This window comes from Aythya fuligula, chromosome 8 (assembly GCF_009819795.1).
Source record: "Aythya fuligula isolate bAytFul2 chromosome 8, bAytFul2.pri, whole genome shotgun sequence".
Classification (NCBI taxonomy): Eukaryota; Metazoa; Chordata; class Aves; order Anseriformes; family Anatidae; genus Aythya; species Aythya fuligula.
The window spans coordinates 26,136,994-26,164,129 of record NC_045566.1 but is presented as its reverse complement, the minus strand read 5'-3'; the positions used below and the strand labels follow the sequence as shown (position 1 = coordinate 26,164,129).

The following is a 27,136-nucleotide window of genomic DNA, read 5'->3' as shown; positions in this document are numbered from 1 at the left end:
AGTACCTTTTTCACCTTTACTTTATCTGTGTGATTAACGCAGGGATTATTGGTCTGTTCACCTTAATCTAAGTCAGTTTACTTGATGTAGTCTAGTTCAATGAAGATTAACACAATTCTTACCATTTCTGTCTAACCAAATCTAATGATCTTGCAGTGAAGCGCAGCCCAGCAATACTTTGATATTCATTTCCTAGGTTGGCTTCAGGTTTAAAAAAAAAAAAATAGAGATCCCAGCACAGAAAAGACAAATCAAGCTTGACACCTGGATAAAAAATCACATACTGGAAAAACTTGACATATAATTCAGCAGTGTCAAAAATACTAGATATTTGATGTTTCAAATTCAGACATTCTTCATTTAGACCAAAATAACAGACATTTATAGTGCACCTTACTGCTGGTGACTATTTAACAGCTAGGTGCTCTCACAGCATGGTACTCTTTATGTGCTCAGTAATGAAAGTTTGCTATTGATTTTTCTGTAGCTGCTTGTAACTATTATAGTTGATACATCAATAGAAAAGGAAAGCACAATGTTTCATAGGAGGCAGAAAATCAGAGAATACATGATGCTGTGACAGTAAATCATGGCATAATCTCAAGAATTGATAGATGGTTACTGCTAACTTGAAACCCATGGCTTTCTCTGAAAAGACTAGCCTATAATCGCCCAATATGTTCTAACAGACTGACTGCCCGTAATAGTGGTAAAGGACACAACACAATGTTTCATCTGCAGAATAATGGTTTCCACAGGCCAGGTTGTTTTGCTGCGGTGGATTTCGTTTTGTGTGCTACTGCAAAAGAAGGGCGAAAGAGTGGTTGGAATGCAATTTAGATTAATAGGTAAAAGTTGTACGAAAAAGTATTTTTTTTTCTTTCTTCCCCCTTCAGGAAAGAGCACAGAAGGTTTATGTTTAAAAAAAAAAAAAAAAAAAAAGGAAGAGAAGTTGTCATTAATTTTTAACTGCAAAAGTCTGCAGTTAGTTGAAAAGGAAACGCAAAAGAGCTGATTATTCTTGAGATCAAAATATTGGAGCTGTTTTGTCAAGAAAGGCAAATGCAGAGAAAATAAATTTACCACAGCCATTTCCAGCTCCACAGCATCCTGAAAAGGTGCCAACGGCACGTAAGTAATTGAAAGCTCTTTTAAGTGTCCGCTTCTCTCTGCCATGTTTTTGAGGGGGGAACAGTAATCTCAAAATTTTACAGTATGCCTAGTGAGGTTTTAGCAGGAATGTTCTTAATTGCTCTGTTCCCTCTTTATTCTCTGGCTCATCTCTGGTATTTATCTATGGTTTTAATTAATTGTGAGGGTCTTATTTCCCTCTCTCAAAACAGAAAGGGAAGAAGAACCACAGGTAGGAGTTAGCTGGCCAGCTGGAGCACAGTGGGAAGTTTAAAGGACACTGCTTCCCCAGTAGCCTCTTGGCAATGTTCCTCTCTGAAAGAATATTTTCGGTGAGCAGCGTTGTTTTCCAGCACTACTTTAGGGGATGAAAGTCTGATACCCACCCTTTTCAACCTTGTTGGTGTCCGTTCTCTAAAGCCAAATGTCTCCCAGAAAAGATGGACTTAGACAAGAGGAAACAACTTTCTCAAGCACCACACACTCAGCCTGTCTCAGTCTGGGCTTGAAGATCAGTCTGTGTCATTTATTCTGCCTCGGCTATGGGCTTTCCCCAGTGAAAGACCAGATAGCATCGTGTCTCATCATGAGCAGTTCACGGATCTCTCTTACAGTTTTTGGTGCTGGGAGAGAGGAAAGATGCTGTTGTAGTGTAATTTCCTGTTCTGATGCTGAAATCTATCTCCCTCTTGAGACGACACTTTCCTTCACCTGGCAAGCAGAGGTGTTGTGCAAAATGTTTATAATATGCATCAGCTGGGGAGAACTCTAAATGTAGGATTTTCCTTATTAATCCTGGACTAATCTTATAAAGTGAACTCTTAAAATATCTTTAGGAGGATGGTCATGGGTGGGCTAAACCTTTGCAAGTCATGTGGGCTGTTTTGGGGCTTAAGTATCTATTTCAGTTTGCCCCATGCTCAGTAGCTCTGCAAAGACCCAGAGCAGTACAGGGAACCTCTGCTCTATAGAGTTCATCCAGCCTTAGTAGCAGCCTTGCCAGGGCCTGAGGAGCTGCAATTTTTGCTCCCCACCCCTTTCCTGCCAGCAGAAGTCAGTGGGACGTGCTCCAAGCCGTGAGCTTGGGAACGAGTGTTTCTGCACAGTCCCGTTCTGTCTCCCAATTCATGATCCCAGCTGTGTTCAAGGCTGAGCCGTCAAGTTTGTTTCTGAATTTTCTTTCATTGTTTCTTTCCTGTTTGCCTCTATTTCCTCCCTCTCCATCTCTCACTTGGCTTTGATCACAGTTCCGTGGTTTCTCTTTCCTTCCTGTCCTTTTCCCCCTGTTTTCTTGACCCCTTTCCTATCTCCAACCCCCCGTTCTGTTTCTCTGGTCCAGTTGCTGCTGTCCCTCGTTTTCACCTCCTACTCTTGGTTCCTGCTCTGCACAGGTATCCTCTTCTCTGCCACTCCTCTCCCATCACTCCTGCAATTCCTTCTTTCCCCTGGCCTTTCCCTATTTATTTCTCCTGCTACTTCTTGTCAGCATTTCTTTGCAGTATTTCACCCCTCTATTTTTGCTGCCTGAGAGACAGTCATTATTTTTTCTCTTTCAGTGTCCAAGCTGGCACAAGCATCAGGGGGATAAGAGAGAGAGGGGAACGTGGCCTGTGTCTGCAGTGTGTCTCCAGTGCATGGCTGACAGTCACACGCAGACTTTCAGGTAGGAGCCTCTGCAGTGTGTTTTCAACTAGAAATAAGTGAGGAGCAGGTCCTAGGTTGTAGCCTGTACATTCTGGTATTAAAAATGTAATAAGTAATCTGTTACAGCAGTGGTGAAGTGAATTTAGCCATTGCCTTCCTTTAGCATGTTCCTCTCTCAGTGAAGCATATAAGTGTATGTCCAAATTAAAAATACAGGGTGGCCTGACTGGCTTCAAGATTAAGTATATTCACTGATTTATTTATATGTTTATATGTAACCACGTATTCCCAAATTATGCTAGGAAACTTGCCTAACAAAAGCAGCCACCGATGTTAAACACTGCTACCAATAGCAGCAAAAACAAAACAAAACAAAAAACCACCTCTATAATCCTTTGTTACATATGAAATACATTCAAACTTGCACCTTGACCGTCTACTATGTATATTAAAAATGGGACAGAAATGCTAAAAGTATTTCCAAAGCAGAGACAAATGTAAATGTGAGTAATTTGAAGGTGATTCCCCCCCCCAAACTATTTAAAATCCATCCTTACTAATATTCTATATACATATTAGAGAGTGAAAAAGTGCAGAGTGCACCAGGTTATTCTGAAATCCCCGCTGTCTGCATACAAAGGCAGCAGTACAGAATACAAATACTGCTTGATACCCATATTTCTAATTACTTATGAGATTTGTATCTAACAAATATATGACCTAATTTTCTCTCAAGCATCTAATCCTATTGTTATTTCAAAACCTTCCAAAATATTCATTTAGAAAAAAAGAAAAGAAAATGTACTTGTTGAAGATGCTTAATGTCTTTTTTTTTTTTTTTTTTTTTTTTTTTTCTCCATGGCTTGCAGCTATCAGACAAGCAGACAACATAAATCAGCGACGATTAGATTGGATCAAATTCATGCCTCAAATAATACCATTGTATTCAACAGTTACTGGAGAGATGAGTTCGCAACATTCATTGCATTTTGTGAAACAAAATCAGGACAAATCAACAGTGTTTATTAATTTTTCTCTATAATTTAGTGAAGTTTATCTAAAAAACTTCATCAGCCATGAAACAGAAGGCTACCTCTGGAATTCTACAAGAATTTAATCATTTATGGCTCTGACATCCAGGGCGGAGATGAATGTGTATTTATGCATTAAAAATAGTGGTTTAATTCTTAACTATATCATATAACCCCAGTATATATATGTATATTTAGTTATACTTTTTTTTTATAACCTCTGTATGTAATAGTATATAATATATATATGTAATCTGTATTTTATTCACAAAAATAAATGATCGGAAGTTTCATCAGGAAAGGTATCTGTAATATAGACACTCCCGATTTCTTTCAGACTGTCTGCACAATGTATGGAACCTGCATGGGAGGCTGGACTAAAACCTGTCAGCTCAGTGAAAAAGTGTTCTCAGGAGCAAAGGAATGTTTATCAAAGTCTTTGCTCCATACATCACCATTTAGCATCTCTAAGAACTTTCAAGGACTGCTTTTTAATTGTTTGGCTTTGCTACAGGTTTTGATAGATAAAGTGAAGGTAAGACGTCTTTGCTTTTGTTTCTCTATAAAGAGTTCAAAACAACCCACAGATATAAAAGAACAGGGTAAAAGCAAATCCACTTTGTCCTGCATGTTGCACACAGTGCTACAATTTGCTTCTAAAAATCTCTTAAAAGATGAATTTTCACAGTTTTTGCAAAGTTTTAGACACCAACATGAAAATACAGCAAGGATCTCCTGTCATGTTGAATTATTAACAAAGAAAGAGATCAAATTTACTCAAAATGCATTATAGGTTATTTTAAATCAGATTCTTTTAACAATGGTCTTTGTTTTGGTATCTGTAGATATTTAAATGGTATCTATAGATATTTAAACAATGATGTTTCAATTTGTTTGTACCTTACACAGTATCTTTAATACTCTGGATTTCACCTCTTCTTACAAAAATAACAATTCTTTTCATTTACCAGATAGAGAAACAGACGTATAAAGACTTCAAAGCTCCATAGTCTGCAATGGAGTCAGAAACAGAGACAAGAGGGTTTTATTTCTGTATTGAGCAATGCTGGCTCCCTGACAGGAAAAGTCCCTTATGAGACAATCCTAAAATTATATTCTTGTCCATATTCATACATTTTCTTTCCCAGAGGATTGAAGTAGAAAAGTGGAACAGCTCTTCTAGCAGCGGAGTGGAGAACCTTGACTGCTTTGCCTGAGAGCCAGAAAAGAGTTAAATGTTTCACGATCAGACTGGCTATTTAACTCTTCTCTTGACCCACATCATCTCAAATGAGAAAATTATCCCTAGTTTCCATAGGCAATGCAGAACATGCAGCAGTGAGGGGCTATATAAATAATCAAGTTCAAATGCAACATATTGATGCACAAATGCAACAAAACTGTGAAATTGGGAGACTCGTGATGAATTTAATCATCTTGCCTATGAAATTTACTGATGTAGGGATAAGAAAGAACCCATACGATCATCATCATTACCTCCTTCATCCTTCTGCCCAATGCCAGCCATAGATCTCCACCTAGCAATTTGTACATCAAGTTTGTAACTTTTGACTGACTTGTATCATAATACTTTAAAGAAGTGGTCATCTTGATTTCAAAAAATGGAGCCTCCATATTATATCTAGAGATGGGCTCTTCCAAAAAACAGTGACCTTCGCCTTGAGATTGGACTACTTCTAATATAATTAATCCCAAATTAATACAGTGATCCTGCAGATGTGTTCTCACATTGACTTCCATGGGATGTACACAGCAGCCATTATCTGCTGAATTAAACTTTTAACAAATACCATGTGGCCCTCATCATAATCACATCTCAGTTACCACAGCATTTCTTCCTTTGCCCTTGGTGTACACCACGGCCAAGACACCCTTACAAGCTCATTAATATGCTGTTTTTTTTTGCATCCTTCCTTTTCTCTGCTATATCAGACATGAATTGCGTTCACTTTCAAGGTCCTATAGCTGTTCCTTCACCACCTATCATCAACTATTCAGTGTCAGAAGGTCACCTCCTGCCTCTGACTTGCCCACAATGCCATCTCCATCATCTGCTCACCAGTTTTCCAGACCATGTGCTTTCTGTATTCTCCACTCTGACTCATGCTCAATAGGAGCTCTCCCCAGCTCTCTTTAACTACTTTCTTCATATCCCCTCACAAAACTTTTTGTTGTGACATTTAAGACAGGTGACCCTGGGCTGTAGGGATTGTGCCTCGCATCCTTTAGCCATCCTCTGCCAGTCAACACCTACCAATCATCATCTATTTAGATTGCTAATTTTAAAGGAGTATAGATGTATTAAAATTCTACCTGCCGTTAAGGATTCTGAATCAGAAAATTAGGAAATGTTACTATTAATAGTCTGAACAACAAGTTTGTCATAGTGAAAGGATCCTCCTAGTTAGAGGTCTCATTTTTGTTCTCTGGTGTCATTCCCAGCCTATCTGTGGCTGGGAATTCATTCCAAACAGTCTTCTATTTGAAATCTGTTAGTACAGCAAAAAGTAGTCAAGAATCAAAGGGGGGCAAATATTTTGTCAGACACTAGTACATGGAATAAATGTTCTTAAATAAATCTTATCTTTATCTATTATTCAGCTTTCAGCTAATAAATTATATTCAGTCCCTCCCTTGTTATAAATACATATTGATTAGTTCTAAACTCTGAACTTCAGAATGAGTTATATCTGGTCACTGCTAAACTGCTTTCTTTGCTAAAGGGAAAAAAACCTCAACACCCATTATACTGCATTTAATTAAGACAAGCATCAGCTTTATGTACCATTATTTGCTTCTGCCAACTCTCAATGGCATAAATATTGAACAGCCACATCTTCTGAATACTAATCGATCCTTTCTGAATTCCAAATGATTACATAAAATTTAGGAAATGTTTCTTTGCCAGCATTATCCTCAGATGCTTACTGTAGTTAGAGTTGAGATATGAGCCCGGACTTGACAAGTGTGCAGTACGTATTTGTTTAAATTCAGAAGTAATGTGGAGAAGCCTGAAAGCTCTGACTGAATGTTAATTGTACAGAACCCCTCAGCTGTTCTCCTACTGGTCATCAGGTGCAGTCTTAAAAGTGCACTTGGGTAACAGTGTGGATGAACTTAACAAAACTGCCAATGGATTTAATAAAACCACCCTAAAGCAGACCAAGTATACGTATGTGATATCAATAATATATGTATAAATTTGAGGATAAAAATATTTGTATATTTAGAAATTATCAAAAGTAAAAACTGCTAGAGCACCTATTTTGAATAGAACTTCAGTGCTCTCTGAAGACTTAAGACAGTCTTCAAGACTTGAGTGCCGTCTGTCACAGCAAGTAAGAAAACATCTCTGTGGTGACCAGTCTGTCCCTAGATAAGTGCTTCCTTGTGGACTTACATTGGCTTGTCAAGGGAGGCCTTGCCATGCGTTACTCCTCGCTTCACATTCATAGCACCTGCCTCACATCCTGCACTGAGGGTGCTACGTGAAGGCAAATTATTGTTTTCTGTGAGTTTTCTGGGTACTAAAATATTGGAATTATTTCAGGGCGGATGGGCAGGTTGATTTTTGGCTAATTCCTTTTCTTAGTGAGTTCACGTGGTTACTGGACTGTCCTTTGATGACCTGGTGCAGACTTTTTAACCAGGAAGTGTAAAAGGCAGATCCATAGTTGTTGAAAGTATTGTGTAATCACTAGGCAGGCTGCAAAAAAGATCCAAATATGCCAAAACTTGTTAGGTTATGCCTTTATATCTGTATCAAATCTAAAGGTCTATAATCCTGTCTTAATTCTAGACCCTTGTTTCCTGTTTCCTACTTCAGGCCGTTTTGGCCTGATAAGACCTCCTGCTGCACTGACTACTTCATTTCTTTCTGTTGCTCTTTTTGTTTGTGTGCCCTTAAGCATCATAAATACTGCCAACATTTAATCAATATCCCTTGTTATTTAATGCCCAATTGATGCTTATTATACACTTATTTTTTGATCTGCAGAGATCATACCCCAAATTAAAACCTTAGCAAAAGCTGTAGAAGTGAAAATATGTACAGCCCAGTGTTTCACCATTTTTGCTACTGTTTTTTTTTTTTTTTTTTTTTTTTTTTTTTCTTTTAAACTTATCTCTTCTGTAGATTTAGATTGCAAGCTCACTGAGGTACAGACTGGCTAGTCTGTAAATCTGATAGACATATATACATAAAATATATTAAAAATACAATAGCAAATTTAATTTAATTTATTTTTTTTTTAATTTTTTTTCCAGCTTCAGAGTTTTTCATAACTGCATTGATGTGAGTTAATGGAATCAGATGAAACAAAGCAGAGGCAGACTTTCTTCTGCTTCTTTTGGATGTTCACAGGAAGCTGCTCATAGTCATGTGAATAGAAAGGGTAGAGTCTGTCTCAAAAATGCTTCATTTCAGCCTGTTTCGTTGCTATGAAAAGCTTAATAGGAATGTTTATCTTCCAGAAGTGCCTATAGTGGAGTCCAATATGGGGGCCTACTCCTCTAATCTCAGCTCTGGAGCTTTAGGAAGACTAAAAGCAAGGAAAGATTTGCTAGTATTTCTCCTACCCAACAGAAATGGGTAAAATGGGTATGGATTATTGCCTAGTCAGGGTGGGTCTCTGCTGAACCTGTAAGTAACACTGTGGTTTATTTGAAAACAGTTCATTTTTATTTTTTTTCCCCTTTAATCAAGAGCCCATTGTTTGCCATCCATAGCAATTAAATGTTTACCATTTCTACAGGTCCCTCTTGTCTTATGTTAAGTGAGATGTGAGATCAATAGTGGCTCTGCAATTATTTGCCCATTGATAAAGTCTTCATTTCTTAAATGAAGTACATTTATCTGTGTCCTGACAATGATAAGAGAGCAGTACCAGTCAGCTGCTGCCTACTCTAGCATTTAGCTCCAGGCAGACACGTGCCTGGACATGAGTCAAATGATGTCTAACTTTCTTCCTATTGGCATTTCACTTTATAAACTGCCTTGATGGGAGGTTTGACAAATCATCCTTGCTGAATTTGAATAATAAAAAGTAGCAGGATAAATAGGAAGTTGGGTGAAGAGCAATGGCTGATTTCAGTGACCAGTCTGTAGTGTGACTGACTGGCGACAGTTATATGTTTCATTAAAAAAAAAATAAAAATAATTTAAATGTAGTAATTTAGCAAGTGGAATTACTGAAAAATTATCTGAACTTTATTCTGTGATAGGAAGAAGATCAAAGAAACAGTGAGACAAATTTTGACTCCAGTAAAATCAGAGAAATTGTGTTCGATTTTAGTGAGGCCAAGATTTCACTACAATGGAACGTGGCTATCTATTTCTTTCCCAGAATTAGAGAATTCAACATTAAATTTTAAAATTTTTAATTTCTAACTCTTCTAACTCTGACAAAGTAAGAAAGGAGCTTCCAAAGTACTGTCAAATTCATGAATGAAAATTCAAAGAAGCTGATAAACTGCCACAATTGCTTTTTCTATCTGTAGTATATCTTGATTCAAACTAGCAATTATTAATGACAAAGGAAATTTTATTTAGTTTTAGACCTACTTTTTGATAATGTGTACTGCGGACTATACTGTTTGTGTTTTATAGAAAAATTAGTTGTATTTCTTTGGGATTATGGTAAAGAAATTGCATTGTCAGTTTGGCTATCTTTCAGAAAGCCAGATATGTTTTTTATTTAGTAGGAAATTCAGTGAAGACTTACTTATCTGAACATCAACTTTCTCAGATGTGCTCTTTTTACGTTTTGGATGTAAATTCATACATGTAAAGCCTGCAAAACTAGTGCTAAAAGGTTTAATACTCATGTTTCCCAAAGGTTTCTTCCTCCTCTCCCATTCTGCAATGTATGCCCCCACAAAGCAGTCATGTTTGCAAATAGGTAAACCTCAATGAAAGAAAGTGCAAAGATAACTGCTCTAAGAACTGAAGTTCTGATTTAGTTCCAAGAAAGCTAACAGCTCAGGATAACTGAAATGGAGAATGATTAAGAAAATACATTGCTATTTCTAGACCATCTAAACAGAAGACTTATTTCAAGTAAATTGTGCTGGTAGACAGATTGCTCCTTTGCAATAAAATACTTTGGCTTCTGAAGTCCATCTTGTCTTCAGATAAAACATTCAATCAGCACCCAGCGTATCATTTACAGTAAAGGAGGATGCTGGTACAGAATTCAAACGTGTCCATCAGAAGTCAACTTGGGGAAGAAGTGACTAGAAGGTGGTTTATACCAGACTACACAACCAAAACTTCTGAGGGCAATTTTGATCCCAAGACCTGTGTCTATTTGCTTTAATGTGATCTCAGGTGTCAGTCAGACTGACTGATTTGCATAATGCTGTTCTGGTGCACAGGGAGAGAGGAAAGCAATGTAGGTTTGTGAGGAGGTACGCAGCTGGGGAAGCACCACAGAGGACTGACTCATGGAAAGATTGTTTCTGATTCTTTAAGGGAACCCTGCTGGACTGGTGTAATAGATCTGTCAATCATGTAAGTGGATCAGAGTAATGTGATTGAATTTAAATTTAGTCTAAACTTCTGGTGTCCTGACAGAGTAATCAACTGACTGTTGATGGTGCAGTGAAGCTGTGAAGGAAAGTGTTTCTACATTTCGTGTTGTTATGAGTCAAGGCTCTTGTTACTCTAAAAGACAGTTGAGTCCCTGCCACGCACAGGGCAGTCATCCCCACTGTGGTTGTGATGATTGTGCTGGTTGTAAGAACTGCTTTGTTCCCTGTTGACTTTTAAACTATGGGCAAACAAAAGCAGAAGGATTGATTCAGATGAACTGGTTATCTGCTGAGAACAAGTGTGATGGACTTGTTCCTCTCCAGGGACTGGCAGTGACTGGGCTAATAGCATGAAGAACCACTGATGGACAGACGGACAGTCACTGAAGTATGAGGATCCATTGGCTTGAAAGGAATTTTTTTTAATGCACAGAGAAGTAAGAACTGCCTGGCTATAAAGTGTTTTATTTTATAACTGATGGAAGAAATGTAAGTTACCTAATTCTAGATATATTAATTCTTGATAGGGCTACACCAAGGAGATGCTACACTATCTAAAAAAATAGTTACCAAAATAGTCTGGCTTCTTGAATGATAACTGAGTCAACTTTGGCAAGGTTGTTCAGTAGGGACAGATAGCTGGAGAAAGGAACAGAGCCCCAGTGCCTGCATGTACCACTCACCGGAGTGGCTGCAGAGAGTTGTGTGCTGCTGGCTACAAAGGTTACAATAAACATGCACCTGTCTAAGCTTCAATAGCATCTTCTTTCATGCTACTAGCAATCAAAAGAAGTTTTTCTTCTTTAAACCCTTTGGAAACTCTGACAAGTAAACAATGAACAATTTAAAAACTAGCATGCAAGACTGATATGATTTAATTATGTTTTCAAAACTTATTGTGTGCAATGGGGTTAGAACATTATTTTACTGATATTTTACTAAGCTAATCACTGCTGAAATGTTAGAAAAAAAGACAGAGACAATGTTATTTGCCCTCAAGGAGATTGCTATCCTGTGAAAATACAGACAATACGGTACAGCCAGGAATAACAAACAGCTTTAGGAGGCAGCTTCATAACTGTTTGGTTAAAAAACAAACAAACACAACCAACTACAAACAACAACAACAACAAAAAAACAACAGCTTCTTCTCAGTAAATTAATTCTGTGGATTATTGACTTTGTGTTGCCACACAAACAATAGTATAAGCCTTTACTGGATTGTTTAACACTGTGGGAGGGCATCCTTAGAGATGAAAAAAGCTGGTATGTCTTGAAGTGCTTCTTATTACATTAAATATTGCAGAGACAGATTTTCAACAAGAGTCTGCTCAGATTTTTGAAATATTTTTTGATTAATAATATGTTTTCAATGCTAAGACCAGTTTTCTGTTGAGATGCCTAAGAGACAAAGGTACGTGTCAAATGCACCTTGATACTTAGGTACAATAATCGCTCCCAATTATTTCAGCAGAATTTGATGCTTAACTAGTTTTGACAGTCCTGCTGAATGCCTACCAGCATTGTTAGGCACTTCAATGTCTTAAAAAAACTGACTCAATCAACTTCAGTCAGACCATTCATTATTTTGGGCACAAACTTAAGTACTACTTAGCTGGAAAAGGTATCTATGTTTTTCATTTGAGTTCTGTCTTCATTCTCATTAAATATTTGCCTTAGTTCTTTGGGTCAGGTGACAGTATCTTTATATTTTACTCTTTGCAGAAAACATCTAGCTTGGACTTTTAGCAAATCAAGTTATGCAGTATGTTAAATAGTGAATTAACAGTTTCAAAGGTACAGACACTTTCTTTGCTACATCATTTCTATATGTAAGTAATACGACTATAAGGCTCCCATTAGGAGCAGAATTAGCTCTGTAGCTAATATAGTAGCGTAAATGAGAGAAAAACTGGATAACTCGACTTTATACACCTGCAAGGTATGCTAGGTATTTATACTCATCTGCTTTTGCAGTTGAGTATGCTGCCTTGCAGAATTAGGAAAGCTGAAGGTGTAAGAATGATTCCTATATCAATGCAAAGTACTTGAGGAGCTGACAAAAGTGATCACACAAAAAGACCACCTAAATGTGAGCATTTTCCAAATGTACTTCTTTTATTCAGCTAATTTAAAGTACCACTGAACTGAGATGAATTCTCTAAATATTTTATTAGAGAAAAGCTACAGGCTCTTCAGAAATTTCTGTACCACTGTCTAATGACTGTAAAACGTACTTATTAGGAATTAGGAAATCTGAATTCTTGTTGTTCATCAGATTAAATAATAAACCATAATTTTCATTAATAGAAAGCTTGCTTTTCCATCTCTGAATCTGACATGGAAAGAGACAAAGTCTTGAATATAAAATATTAATAGCTTCCAAGCAAATCCATCATCTCTTTTCCTAGGAATCAGAATGTACATAATTCATAACAATCGTTAACTAATTCTTTTTTTTTTTTTTCTATATGTTCTGCATCCTATACCTCTGAAGTATTGATTTTTTTATCGTCATGTTTAAAGAGAACTTCATCTAAAATCTTCCAAAACAGGTACGAACTCTATAAACACCACATGGAAGGGCATATTTCAGAGAGTAATTGAGACTTTACAGTGTATCCAAAACATCTTGCTCCTTTTCATTTAAATGCAATTGTGTTATAATAATTTATCTGTAAAATTCTATTTCCTTTACATAAGATTTTTAAACAAATTATAATTAAAGAAAAATATTACTAAATGTCACCACTTTTGATATTTCTTTCTTTGTTATACTTGGCTCAACTTTTCACTCTCTTCATAGACAAAATAACTTTTGAGTAAAACTAGAATTTTGCCTGTGGAGGGATCTATATGTGTCTGGATCTGACCTTATTTTTTAAGATCTCTCCTTTCTACTTCCTTAAAGTAAAGAAGAAAATCACTTGGTCAATGTTTATTTAGACCAGTTCTATTAAGTCAACAAAATGCAAACTTGAAACGGAAGACAGGAAGAAAAGTATTTTCCTATGAAGTCAACAGAAATCCATCTCCCTAAGTCCTCTTTTATTTATTTATTTATTTATTTATTTATTTATTGTTATTATTATTATTATAATTTTTTATTCCTGGTATTGGTGATATTTTGTGGCTGATTCATTGCAGGGCACTGGTTTAACTAATTTGTCTTGCATAGGTATCTTTACCTTTCTGTGTCCTCTCTGCTAATACAAAACAATCTTCACTTTAAAGGTTATTTCCTTGCTAGATTTGCCATAAAGCTATTATCATTAATCTACACTTTAAGAGATCCTTTCACTTTTTACAAACTATGAGTTGCATTCCTGATTTATGTGTTAGGACGTGACAGCCATATGCAAACAAGACTGTTTATACTTACCATAAATGCCCTTAAAAAAGAGGGTTATTTCAACCATATCTCCACACCATCTGCTTTACATAACCACATTCAATATCATAAAAAATATACCAATCTGTATTTTCCTCTGTCCTTTAGAATTTATAATAGAATTTTATTCTTGTTCTGGAATATTCATAAAGTACATACAGTAAGCTTGTAATACTCTAGTAAATTCCTTATATTTTAGGAATCAGTTGCATAGAAATCCACTTTTAATTCTCCTACATAATTTTTCTTTGTGAAGTGATAATTAAAAGAAAAGAATCTTCAGTTTACTCTGAACCTCATAAAATATATTTAAAGTCTCATTCACTTTTTGGGAAAAAAATAATAAAACAAAACTATTTTTAGTATTTTAAGTGGGAAAAACAACAGTGTTAATTAAGGAATACGAAGAGTAAAATTTACCTACCTAAACTAAACAGCACCAGAAATTTGAGACATACAAATTCTCGTAGATCAAACTGTAGGGAACGAAGCTTTGCTACTAGTTCTTGTGCATGGCTCATAAGGTTGTTGAGGGTGGCTCCAGCTTGCGACGCTATTACGGAATAATCCACCTGTAAAAGAGAATTATATTTCTGTCTGTACCCACAGAACCACTTTAGAATGTTTCAAGCAATCACATGTAACCAGGATGCTCCTGGATAAAAGAATCACTCTCAATTTAATGATGTTATCGAGTCAGGATGATTTTATATACAAACCTATTTTAGCACAACAGTATATATTGGAAGTATTATTAAACCATATATCTTAATGGTATGTCACATCACTGTGAATGCCGGTTTGTCTGTATTAGCTTTTTTTAGAGGCTTTATATATGACTACTGCTTATGACACTGGTAGCTGTGCCCCTTATCAGTTTGTTTTATACACTCGGTGTCTCTTGTTCTCATTGCAGTTGTACAATCCTGTGGAGAGAGACTGATTGAAGGGAGCTTTGCGCCTACGCTGGGCATATTAGTCCAGAGGGACATAAAGGTATTCATGGGATACAGTCTGGTGTCCATAACTTGGCCAGAAACATGTATTCAAGCCCAGAAATGTCGGTATATTCCCACAGGAAGCAGAGGCATTGTGAAGGTGGTTTCTTTTCTCCTTAGCCACGCACAGTCCTGGCACTTGCTGGAGCTGGTTCCAAGGGACTTGTTCTGGCAGTTCCTCCTCTGTGAAGGGAGGAGGAGTGGGCAGGTGTGTGGCACAAGCCAGCTGCACTGAGATTGTCCCGAGCAGTTACTGCAGCACACAAAGCACCTTCCTCTGGAGCACAGTAAGAAATGTGACTGCTCTGGGAGTCTGCTGCCCTTGTCATGCTGCTCATCCCTTCTCAGGAGAGGCTGACTGGACCACAAGCTGTCCTAAGTGACCCTTGTATGTAGAGGCCCAAGAGAACGCTGGAATATGCCATATTACAAATGGCAACGTTCACAAGCAAGGTATATTTTAAGCCCTTCCTACCTGACATACCCAATGATTACTGTTGTTGAATTCAGGCAACCTCCCTACTGCCTGCACACTAAAATACCTATCTAGAAATGCCAGTGACATTAAGAGGATGTGTTCTTGCAAAAGGACACACCAGCCTCTGCCACTCTGAAGATGGCCACCACCAGCTTCTGCAGGCCTTGTCATGGGATGGTGAGCCCTGAGAGGTGCCCAGGCTCTGCGGCCAGTGGGAAGGCCATGATCTGGTGGTGAAGCAGAGCAGGGGATGGGGCATGCAGGGGATGGGGACAGTCACTCTGACACTAGGCCTGAGGTGAGGCTGGAGGCTGTGAGACCACGCAGCCCTGGCAGCGTGGAGTGGATGTTATCTGGCACGTTGTGCTGTCCGAGCAACTGCTTCTGCTGAAGTGCCTTCAGCTCAGCCCTGCTCTCATCCCTCTGCTTTGCAAATGCCACTGTCCTGTGAAAATGGCCCTGGGCATGTTGCTTGCCCTTAAGGTAAGCTGTTCCTGATCAACTGGCTGAGACCTAAACAAGTTATTGATGCATTTTCAAAACATGTAGGTAACTTGCCTGGCTGCTGTAGTATTAGCAGAGCTTCTCTCTTTTAGGGGCCTCCATAGCAACAGGAGAATTGGCAGCCATACTTCACGTAATCACATGCTGAAGCCCGGCTAATGGTAAGTGCACACTTTGGGTTAATGATGTGTTTAAAGGTATTGGTGCACTTATCCAGCCTTTAAGGTCTCCCATAATAAAGTAATTAATATAGAAACAGGTACCACCAGAGGCAACAGAGCAATACTGACAATTTTGTTTTTCCAGGCACTGATCCCTTAAAATTATTTTTTTTTAATAACTGTTAAGGAACATGTATTTTCAAACATGTTTTTCAGTGTTAAAACTATTGAATCGATTTAATTCAAGTATAAATAGTTGGAAAGCAAGAAAAAAAAAAAAAAAGGAGGACTTTAAACCTGTCAAAATTTCAGCCAGGAAAGATAAGATAGATGATTGAAAGGGACTAAAAATAGCTTCTCCTAGGGATGACCTTAATATAATCAATAGGTTACTGACTTTTAATAAGACATTTTATTTATGTGTACACTTAGCACTCTCAAGACATTGATTGAAGGCAACTGTACAAGAAAAATGAAGTTCCACTTTTTGCATGGATGTTAAGAATAACACTGCTCTAACTCTGCAAAGCATTTAAAGTTATGCTTATGTTTCAATGAAACCAGTGGATTATGGTTAAGTATCTTGCGAGATAGGTTTTATTGCTGTCTGTCACACCTGGGAAAACTGAAGTAGTGAAATTAAATTGCTTATTCAGGGCCAAAGAAATCTGTAACAAAAGATTAGGATCTCGCCTTTGGAAATCCCAGCCAAACTGTCTTTCATAAACTGCTTTCTAGTTCATCTGTTGGCTCCGCCCCCCCTATTTCTTTATATATAAGGATATGTACTTATATAAATAAGAAAAAAAAAGGTAGTAACATGCCCTTAAATGCTCTTTATTTGCAGAGCAGTTTAATATGGTGACATGATTCACCTCCTTCCTATTGAGAAACTGGTCACATACAAATATCAACTCATTCTCAGCTTAATTTCCCTTTTGTAATTTTAATGCTTTGTTATGTGTGTGTGGGGAAAGCTCAAAATCCCTCACTGAGGTTCCAGTTTGCAGGGTAAATATGCCTTCCTCTTCATAATAAGAAGTTAAGATGTCTGGATGTCAAGAATATCAGTGGCCTTAGTGCAGCGATTATGCCTTAATGGAAAAACCCAGTAGATGTCTGGATCTCCCACCATCCCTCTACTGGAAAGCTCTCAGGCAACCTGCTACTCTTTCAGGTGCATTTAATATTTGCAGCACCAGCAAATTTGTCTGGGAGGCAAGTCCTCATCTGCCACTCACCAAGAGCAGGCTGTATTAAATTTTTATATTTATTGACATTTCATTACCATAATTGACTGCAGTTGGTTCTCTAGTAGAAGGCACAGGGCTGCCTCCTAAGCAGGAGAATTGGTCCCTTGAGTAGGATTTGCAATTAAAAACAATGCAGAATGGATTTTTTTTTATTGTGTAAATATGATGAGTTGAATTTTCAGCTTTAACTAGAGAATACTGGGTGTGCAGAAGGCTTTTTTCAAGAGTGAGCAAAATTATGAGTCAGTGGAAAGACGACCCCCAAAGGTGTCAATCAGTTTATACAAAATCAACTGTGCATGAAAAAGCCCCCGTTAATGTCTATTCTGAAAAAGTGGTCACATTAAAGAGTATGCTGTCCTGCTTGCTTGGTCCTGTATGCAGAAACTGATACTAAAAGGTGTACTAATTCCTTCACCATCCAACTCATGATTAAAAATGCTTTTAGCAGTAAAAGATTAAAAGAGCCTAGGTCTCGAGCAAAATGCTGACTTACAAACTAAAATCGTAGCATTTCACATTGCATCACAAATTTAATTCGGTAAACTCAAATCCATACATGAAAATAAAAAAAGCTTCCCAATTAATAGCATTGTACAGTAAGGTTGGTTTTGGTATTAAGGATGGTGGCATGTTGACTGATATTTTTGAAAATAGATGCTTTAGTACACTTTTCCCGTTACCTATTTCAGAGGTAAAATAATGGGCATGAAGTTACGGCTGCACAGTTGAAGGTGTCAATTCCTTGCAAACCAGTATTCGGTGCTATCTTGCATGATGACTGTAGTAATGATGAAGAAGTAATGGTAGGGGCTTAATTGGGTTAGCTTGGTACGAAAGTGATGCCGACAGAACAGCACTGCATAATTTATGCTGCCACTTGTTCTTGCCATTCTGGTGCTTAAACGTGCTTGTTTAAGCTTAGCGTGGGTATCACTATATATGCAGTACTGCAGGCTGTGCTGTAGTACCATTTGCTAACTGAAGTGCCTAAATTTAAAACTAGATACTAGAAACTTTCACTCTGCTGCCACCTAACATTGTGCTTCAAGTCCTCATGGCTCCATTTTCCACTAGTTCTTGGGGTGCTGAACTGACTCTAGGCATGGCCGGGACTATTCAGGTCATGACACCGTTTCCAGCTCACGCTACAACTCTTTTTAGATTTATGGACTAAATTGCTTTCATCTACCTAAGGCATCAAAAATACCAGAGTGGGAATTTTTCAGCGGGCCACTGACTGGAGCAGTCAACTGAGATGAGGGAAGTCTGAGTTCAAATCTCCAGTCCAAAGAGTGTGTGAAATAAATCAGACTATAGCCTGGCAGTTAATAAATTACTTATAGCCTAGTCATCTCTTTGAAAGTTAGAAATAGCAGGTGTCCTCAGGTAAATCTCACGCATCCTGTGGATGTGTTCTGATCATGAGTATTGGGCAGAAAGGCAGGGACCTTGGAGAGGAAGGATTTGCTTAGTATTTAACTCTAGGAGAGAACTTTCAGCTGTGAATTGCAAGTAGAAAAATTGCAAATAGAAAAACTTAGCTCCTTTGGACAGACAGCATTCATGTACTTCTCAGCATTTCTGATGGCTACCTCTTACAGTTACCCCCTAGTTTGCTGGCCTTCCCTGCTCCCTTTGTTGCAAAGGTAAGGGATGAGTGGATGAGGCTGCAGGCTCTGAAAGAAGGCAGGGGAATACAGAGGCACTAGCAGCAAAGGAAAAAAAAAAAAAAGAAAAGCTGATAGTATTAGTAAGAAGGTCATAACTTAAATGTGACTTCAGGGAGACATGGCAACGATGACTATTTTTTTCTAAATCCATTTCTTGATACAGTTGAAAGTGACTTAAAAGTCCAAATCCCTTTAATGATGGTGAAAGCTAGTTAGGCCAGTGCAAAGCATTTATGAGAATTCTGTTTTAAAACAATATATTGTAGTAAAGTACCTGGAGTTCAGTAGCATTTGGAAAGTCAGCTATAAAAAAAATAATTCTCAGCTGATAAGCAGAGGAGTAAGAGATGGAAGTGACTAATTCTGTAGATTTTGTTCTCACATCAAGGTCCAATTTAACATAGTGAGGTATTGTTTGAGGCAGAACAAAAGACAAGGCTTTTTTACAACATGAAACTACACCCTGGGCTAAATAAATGGTGAGGTTGAAGGCCAGAAATGCAGGGAGCACTTGTACTTTTTGGTTTTGCAAATGATTTGTCATAGTAATGAATGGGTCTTGAAGCCAAATCCCTGGTTTCACTGGGCTCAGATGGCTCTGGTGGAGTCAGGTGGTGGCTTCTGGCATAAAGTCCTTGTCTCTCTGCCCACAAAACCAAGCCTAAAGTATAATGGTGGAATCAGGTTCCTTTCTTCCTTCTAAAATTAAATTGTATTTGATTTCTAGGATACGACAGTGGAGTCATATGTCCTATGGAAAAGTTGTGTTGAACTGAATCCCTTGTCAGTGTTTCAGCAAGCTTGCAACAGTGTACAGACTGTAGTATTAGCATGCTTTTACTTGCTAATAGCTGTTATCAGGTACTTGATCTACGGGAATGACACTACTGTGAGCCAGAACCATTTGTAAGTTAGATCACTGCATGGTTGGGGCACGGAGACGAGAGGCAGAGGACGTCTGGGTGCAGCAAAGCAACCGTCCTTTTTCTGCTCTGCTCCATGCAACTCTGGCCAGCACAGGCTGCTGCAGGCTGTGGGGGGCTCTGCCAATGCTCCCATCCTCGGATGAAAAACTGTGATAGCCTGGGGACTCACCCTCAACAGTCTGTCCTGTGCTTGAAGTCCTGACCCAGATGGAAGCCTGAGAGTTGGCTCTAGTGGCTACATGTCTGGGTCAGCATTTGTCCCAGAAGAAAACGTTGCGCACAATAAATAGCGAGCAAGTTAATTTACTATCACAACCATAATTACTCTTCTACTGTTTCATGAGGTAGGAGAGAATATATATTTTACTCGCAAGGATGGTGGTTATTAAATTCATTTTGATCTTTCCATATGATTAATAATTTCATTTAAAACATTTAAAACAATGTTCATATTATATTTCAAAGCAAATGAATGTGGAAAAAACACTTTGGAGAAATGCCTACGTACAAAAATTGAGGAGGACTGAGCACAGACAAAATCAGCAGATGCTTATATCAGTTTTGGATATATTAATTAAAATTGTGATGACTTATACAGTGTAAGGTGCTTGTCATTTTAACATGATACACAATAATAGAAGATAATGAATTAAGCTGCCAGTGGACCTTTCCCCTAGGATGATGATATTGTGCTTGCTAATTAGCTATAATATGCAAATAGTAGCACTCTAAAGTACTGCATTTATTTTATCTAACTTAGTTTCAAAAACACTTGTATGTCAAGACTGGATTATGTGCCCTGTAGTTGATCATATACAGATTAATTTATAGTAGATATATTTATGTTATAAAATGCATGATGATAAAATAGTTAAGTTTCATTTAGAGTGCTGTTTTAACCAGTAGCGTTAATTTTCTACGCTATTAATGAAGACAGCCAGGTTCTTCAAATTATTAGTATGCTGATGTTAAAATAACATACAGAATGTAACTAAGCTAGAGCACAATAGAATACATTTCTTTCCTTATGCATTGCAATGCACTTTGTTTCTTAGAGAAGATACATGTATGATATGCAATCATTGCTGAATATGAATATCCATAAGCCTCATCAGAAGACAGACCGTCACTGAATTTTTTTGCAAATATTTAGGCCTAATATTTTGCAAATATTAGCACTTAGGACTGTGCTAATTCAGTTTGTTTCTTCAGGGGCTTTTTAGCTCAGTTAAGTTCATTTTCCCTTTTCATATATGTATTCCTATATAAGCCTCTGCTCTACTACATTAAATTATTCCCCATCAGTAAGACTGGATACGTTTACTTTGGATCCCATCAGTGTAAGTACTCCAATAGGCTACAGTTGTTTGGGATGGACTGATGTATTGCTTTTTTCATTGAACTGAGACTCTGAACAATTTTTCTCCTGATGGACAATCTTGAAATCAAATGTGGAATTTCATATTAATTTATATGGAGAAATAGGTTCAGTAGTATGGGACTTGTATGAAGGACCAGCAGCCTTGCAGACTCCAGCCAAATAGATTTTGTTCTCTTTATGAGAGCAGTATGTACAGAATACAAAAGATTTTTTTTTTTCTTATGAATGTGACAAAGTTAGCATGTGGGAAATTGAATGGTTTTGGCATGCAGGGAATCATGTTGGGTGCTCTCTTCATGATGGTGTTACTGGAATTGGAATTTTAGACTTAAAAACACAATGTGATGATGGGTTCATGACAATATAGCAAAGCAAATGTGAATTGGGACCAGGTTATTCACAGGTGTGGCCATAGTTAGTCAAAAGAAAGGTTCAAAGATACACTAAAGTGTATCTTTGGATACACCTGAATTGGACACTTTTTAAAGATTGGATTCTGATCCACTTTACTTAGTTTAATTGAGAACATCTAGTTCAGCCCCCCAAAACAGCTAGCATAACATCTTCATAAGATGTTGAGACACTTCTAACATCCACCATAACCTTGTTTTCTTTTCCATTAGGCGGAAAGCACTAGAGTGAGAAACCGTACAAGCCTGGATATGAGAGAACAAGTACTACACTGAACAGCAGAATGATGATTGCTTGACCACGTGCAATCAAATTGTGGCTTGACCACCTTCAATCGAATTCCATGTATGCAAGAACTTGTAGATTTGGCTCCCAAATACCAATATCATTTTTATTTTTTTGCCAACTACAACTATGATTGCAATCACAAACCTAATGGAAAAAATTATACGTATGTACACACATACGTATGCATGTGTGCGTATATATATCTAATAAAAATGAGTAGTTCCCGAGAATATATGAAGTAATTGCTTTGTATTACCTATCCATTAGCTTCTTATACCCATGACTAGTATATGTATTTTTATTCATTTCATAGGATGACCAAAATATTGTGTTTCCTTATCTACTTTTTCGCCAGTTCCTTTCTCCTGTCCTTCTGAGACACTCCTTCCTCTAACACTCTTGTAACTTTGTACAACATTGATACTTCTGCAGGGGTGATCCTTCTTTGTGATACAGTCATCTGCAGACTGCAGTTTGAAAGTAAAGCTGCTTCCTGAAAACCTTTTCAGCAGCAAAGCGGTAAGTCACTGAACTTGCAAGTTGGTCCCTAAGACAAGCAGATTCTCTGAAGGCCTCAGCAAATACAACTACACCAGGATACTAGAAACCTTCTCTGCAAGTGGGTAAGTCTAACAAAGATGACATTACCACAGAAAATTCCTCAGGGAAAGCCCCTACATGATGCATCAACACCTTTCAATAAGGTACAGTTGAAAGAGCTACAAAAGGTTCAAGTCACAAATTTCTTAATTGAAATTAAGTTATGATTTGCTTTAAAACACAACACTGTTGAGATCTTGGTTATCCCTCGTGTTCTTCTCTGCTGCTACTCTTAGAATACAAATCTAGGTGGAAAGATATATTTGTGTGATTGCCCGTCAATCAGTAGTTTGAACAATCTCAAAAAATCTCAGATGGTGGCACATTTTTAGACTGCCTTTTTAATCAGAAAGATTTTGACCAAACTCAACAGACAGAAAATTTGGCAATGAGTGCTGTAGGTGTGAACAAAATAAGCAGCTTGTCTGGGCAACTGAACCTACAATTCAGGTGTTGTTTGTTGACTACTGCTTGAAAATGCATGAACAGTGAGTGATAATCTGTACAGAGCTTTAGTATGTACCCTGTGTGTGCTGGATCTTGAAAGTTGGCTGTGTATTGTTGGTGCAGAAGATACAAAAGGAAAGTGCTCAAGCTGGAGGAATTAAATTTCTATAATTAGAAATTGTCTGTTAAAATTACATGCCACGTGGCAAGCCTATGGAACTTGGCATGTGGAGAGCATATTGGCAATGATTTACAATTAACTTCCATGTTGCAAATCACTCCTTAGCTGTTTTCTGTTATGAAATTTGGAGAGTTGTAAAATGCATTTGTGCTACTTTATTTCCTTTTGAAATGGTAATTACTACTGCTGAGGGGCAGTACTTAGTGCAGAAAATGAAGTGCGCAGCATAGGGAGGAACTTGTTTCTGAGGAATTGCTGAGAAATTGTAATGATATGAAAAAAGAGCTTTCCTGAAACACATACACACAAAAGAGCTTCATTTATGAAACTCCAACCAAATAAATAACAAAATAAAGTAAAACACAGTCTTTTTGTGCAAGGGACAGTATTCACTTCTTTGTTGCTGACTGCACTTTTTTCCCATCAAAGTGGGAACAGTGGATTGACACAGGGAAAAACTCATAAGCCAATGGCTTGAGGGAAATGCAGATGTATGGTAATGTGATAAGAATGCCCTAGAGTAACAGGTTTGAGCCAATGTGTTCGAAAATTATGAGTGTGCTTCTAACTACTAGCCCATTTTAGATACCTATGATAGAACAGAAAATGGTATGGCCCTGGAGAGCTACATGAAGTTTGACTTTTATATCAGAGGAGCAGAGGCTGTGCACTCTGAGTGGAGAGAACAGGTATGTTCTAATTAAGTGGCAGTAAGCTCCCCCTTACAGCTTCCCCCTTGATTGTGATTGTAAAAAGGACTGTGTTTATGAGTAGCTTTTATGGAAGGATGTATTAAGGAAAGCAAGGAATAAGGCTTCTGAGGTCTTAAATTTGGTAACTTGTGACAATAATCATGATCTCTCAGGTAATAAAGTAGGCTATCTAGCTCTAGTCCTCAGTTTAAAGTTAATATCTTTGAAAGCAAGGTGATTGACTGTAATTTTGCTCAGTGCTTTGCTGGTAGCAGTAAATAAAAACATATACAGCATTTTTCATCAGAAGTGTTGGAGTGCTTTCCACACCTTAATCAATTAATTTTTATGAGATGGTGGCATGATTATTTCCCTTTCCCTACTGGGGGAACTGAAAAGATCAGGGCATCCACCAGCAAGTATGCAGCATTTAGTACAGTGGCAAATATTGATAATGCCTTAGTCTAGAACTGTGGCTTTCCAGAATTATTTTATAGCTACATAGCTGAGACAAACAGTCATAATTCCCCTTTCATAAATATATTTGAGCCAGACTTTAGTCTCAGAAAGACAACAGACTAAGTTGATGCTGCTAGGGTGGTCCATCCTGATAGGAAAAGGAGCAGCTGTACTGGATCAGATAGGCGAAACAAGTAACTCATGATTGAGCTGCAGTGCAAAAAAGTAAAAGCAGGAAATGGCTCAGAACAAGAAACTGTCCAGGTACTCAGGGATGATGTTAAAATAGCGAGTGTTCAGCTAGAGTTGAGACTTGCAAGGATGTCAAGTAACTAGTTATAGGATGAGCCAGAAAAATGTGGGACTGCTGCTGGACGTGGCTGGTGACTTAGTACCAGCAAACGCAGCCCAGTTTGAGGTACTCAGCACCTTCTTTGCTAACAAGGTCTCCTAGACCTCTGTGCTTTGCAGCAGAGCTCTGGGAGGAGGAGAGGAGCCAGCAGCAGGCATAAGCTGAAAAAACTTGCAGTCAATACGGAAGGGAACTGGCTGTAGTGTTCTGGTAATACTCTCCCTGTTCTCCAAGCAGCCTAAGTGTGAAGCAGCAGGTGATGGGTACTCTGTGGGTGCTTGCACCAGCTTCAAATGACAAATGTTGACATAGAAAAGCCAAACTGGGTTGAAAGAGGGATGTATTAAACCTACTTGATAAAGCTGGGGCAAAAATGGACGCAACCAGTTCAGTTTAGCCAGGTTTTAATTTAGTTGGAAATATACAAGATCCAAAACCAGCTGATGATCTGTAAGCAGTGCATTTAATTAGCATCCTGTTGTCCAACAGTGATGAAATGCTCTGCTTTGCCATGAGAACATGTACAGCTGTTTTTTTCTACAAGTAAAGATAAAAGTGGCTAATCCAGCTGAGAACTATTACTGTGGAAAAATGGGGACAGTGGCTAAAACTTGAAGGTATTTATATATCTCTAACAATTTCAGTGGCACCTAGACACTTGCTATCTTAAAAACCTAGCTAATTACATAACAAATGGGACATTAATTTGACAGTTTTCTCAGGGAGAGAAAGCTGTCTATCTACTCATGCCTTTAAAAACAAGCACCTTTTGTGGTAAATAAAATTGTTGCCAGTACAATCGTCGTCGTTTTGCAGATGATGAAATGGAAATGGAATCAATAGTTTTCTCAGTAGCACTGATATACATCAGGAGTGATACAACTAATTTTTTTCTCATATAATGAGAGAGTACAACTTCATCTCACATAGGTTAGGGACTTCACACAAAAGTGCAGGAGTCGTTCTGTAGATAGAATTTGAATTTTCCTATTTTTCTTGGACAAGTGGATAATTTTTCCCTTCTATTGTACACCTTTTAATCACAAATGCAAACAATTGTTTCTCCTCATTTTCTGATTCTTATAAACTCTTCTTAGCATTAAAAACTGGCTAGACTTTTAGAATTGTGACTAAAGCTGTAAACAGATTCTGGAGCATGCTGACACAAATGATGCATCTGTAGTTAGGAAAAGGAACTCTTTCCCATGTGTATAAATCAAGACAGTTCAATTTGTAGCTGCTTAAATACCAGTGGACCATCATTTGTTTTCACTTTGAATCAGGAACATAATGTACAGATGCACTTTGTTTTTCTTTGATACTGATTTTTTTTTTTTTCCTGTTGAGGCCAGAATAAGAATTCTGGGAATAAGGTTCTTTATGTCCTTTGTGCTTTGGGAAGTATGGGTGAGTCAAAACTTCTACTTTCTTTGGGTTTTCTCTGAGTTTTCCTAATATTTGCCACATTACTGCTCTTGCATTTTGGATAATCTCAACATCTGATGCCTGAGGAAAATTAGCCACTGAAAAGCTGTGCAGAAACTGCAGGGTACATAGCCTGAGACAGCTCCTGAGACAATACCTGCATTTATATCTTACGGACTGAATAATATTCCTGGGATTAATGTCTCAACTCCCCAGTACTTCACATGTGCATATTTGTCTAAAAGCAAGATATTTTTGAGGCAGTAGCTGCAGGTTATCTAGGATTCTCACCCAGCTAGTGATTCTTTTGAGTAAACCATAATTATGATGGGAAAATAAAATAAATTACTTAGACCTACAGTGTAGGGTTTTGGATGTCTGTTGTTGTTGCTGTCAGAAACAAGCCATTTTAGCTCCAAAGAAATACAACTTCTTGAGAGACATTTCTCATCTGCTGTTTTTCAATCACTGAAGTATACAAGTATATTTGAAAAGCAAAGTTCTTATGATTATATCTGCTTTTACAAGTTTAGCTGTAATCAACAGACTAGGAACAGAGTGCACAAGTCATTTTATCTACATTATTTGTGGAGAATCTCTGAGAACACAGAAGTGCTTCTGACCTAGTTAAACTCCTGCTATTTTGAAAATGATTATTAAAAAGCCATCAATACTTCTCTGAGCCCACATACTCACTTGTTGCCCGGTAACCAGAAGGATGGAGCCTTCTTTCCCATGTACCACTTGCCGGTAAATGTGATCTAGAATTAAGAGTTCACTCCAGCAGTTCTGTAGCAACTTCATTTGGTCATCAACCTGTAAAGCAAACATGAACATTAATGGCGTTACGCTGGGAGTTATGTTTTACATCACACTGTGGAGTCACTAATGGACACTGGCTAACATGCCACTTCCTTCAGGCATCACGTGAACAGAAATGCTGTCAAAAGTTATTTGTCCACAAAACTGCTATTCTCAGCTGAACAAATAGGGCATTGCTGAAAACAGTATCTGTAAGATATATAGAAGATTTGCAGTTGATTACAGGAAGTTGATTCTAGGAAATCAGAACTATGGCAACGTTAAGCAAAGTAATACTAGTATTATAAGGTAATTACGAAACACTCATAGCAACAGGACATTATTTTTAGCCAAAAG

The 27,136-nt window shown here is 37.8% G+C and overlaps 1 protein-coding gene across 1 annotated transcript in view; it reads right to left on the bottom strand.

Annotated features, from left to right (window-relative positions):
- The window catches only part of NR5A2 (nuclear receptor subfamily 5 group A member 2), a 78,732-nt gene that overhangs the window by 10,411 nt on the left and 41,185 nt on the right, over positions 1–27,136 (bottom strand). Inside the window, exons 5-6 of the mRNA XM_032192384.1 lie at positions 26,675–26,794; positions 14,174–14,321 (exon numbers count right to left, since the gene is read on the bottom strand). Of these exons, the coding sequence (XP_032048275.1) occupies positions 14,174–14,321; positions 26,675–26,794 (268 nt within the window). The remainder of the gene's footprint in view (positions 1–14,173; positions 14,322–26,674; positions 26,795–27,136) is intronic.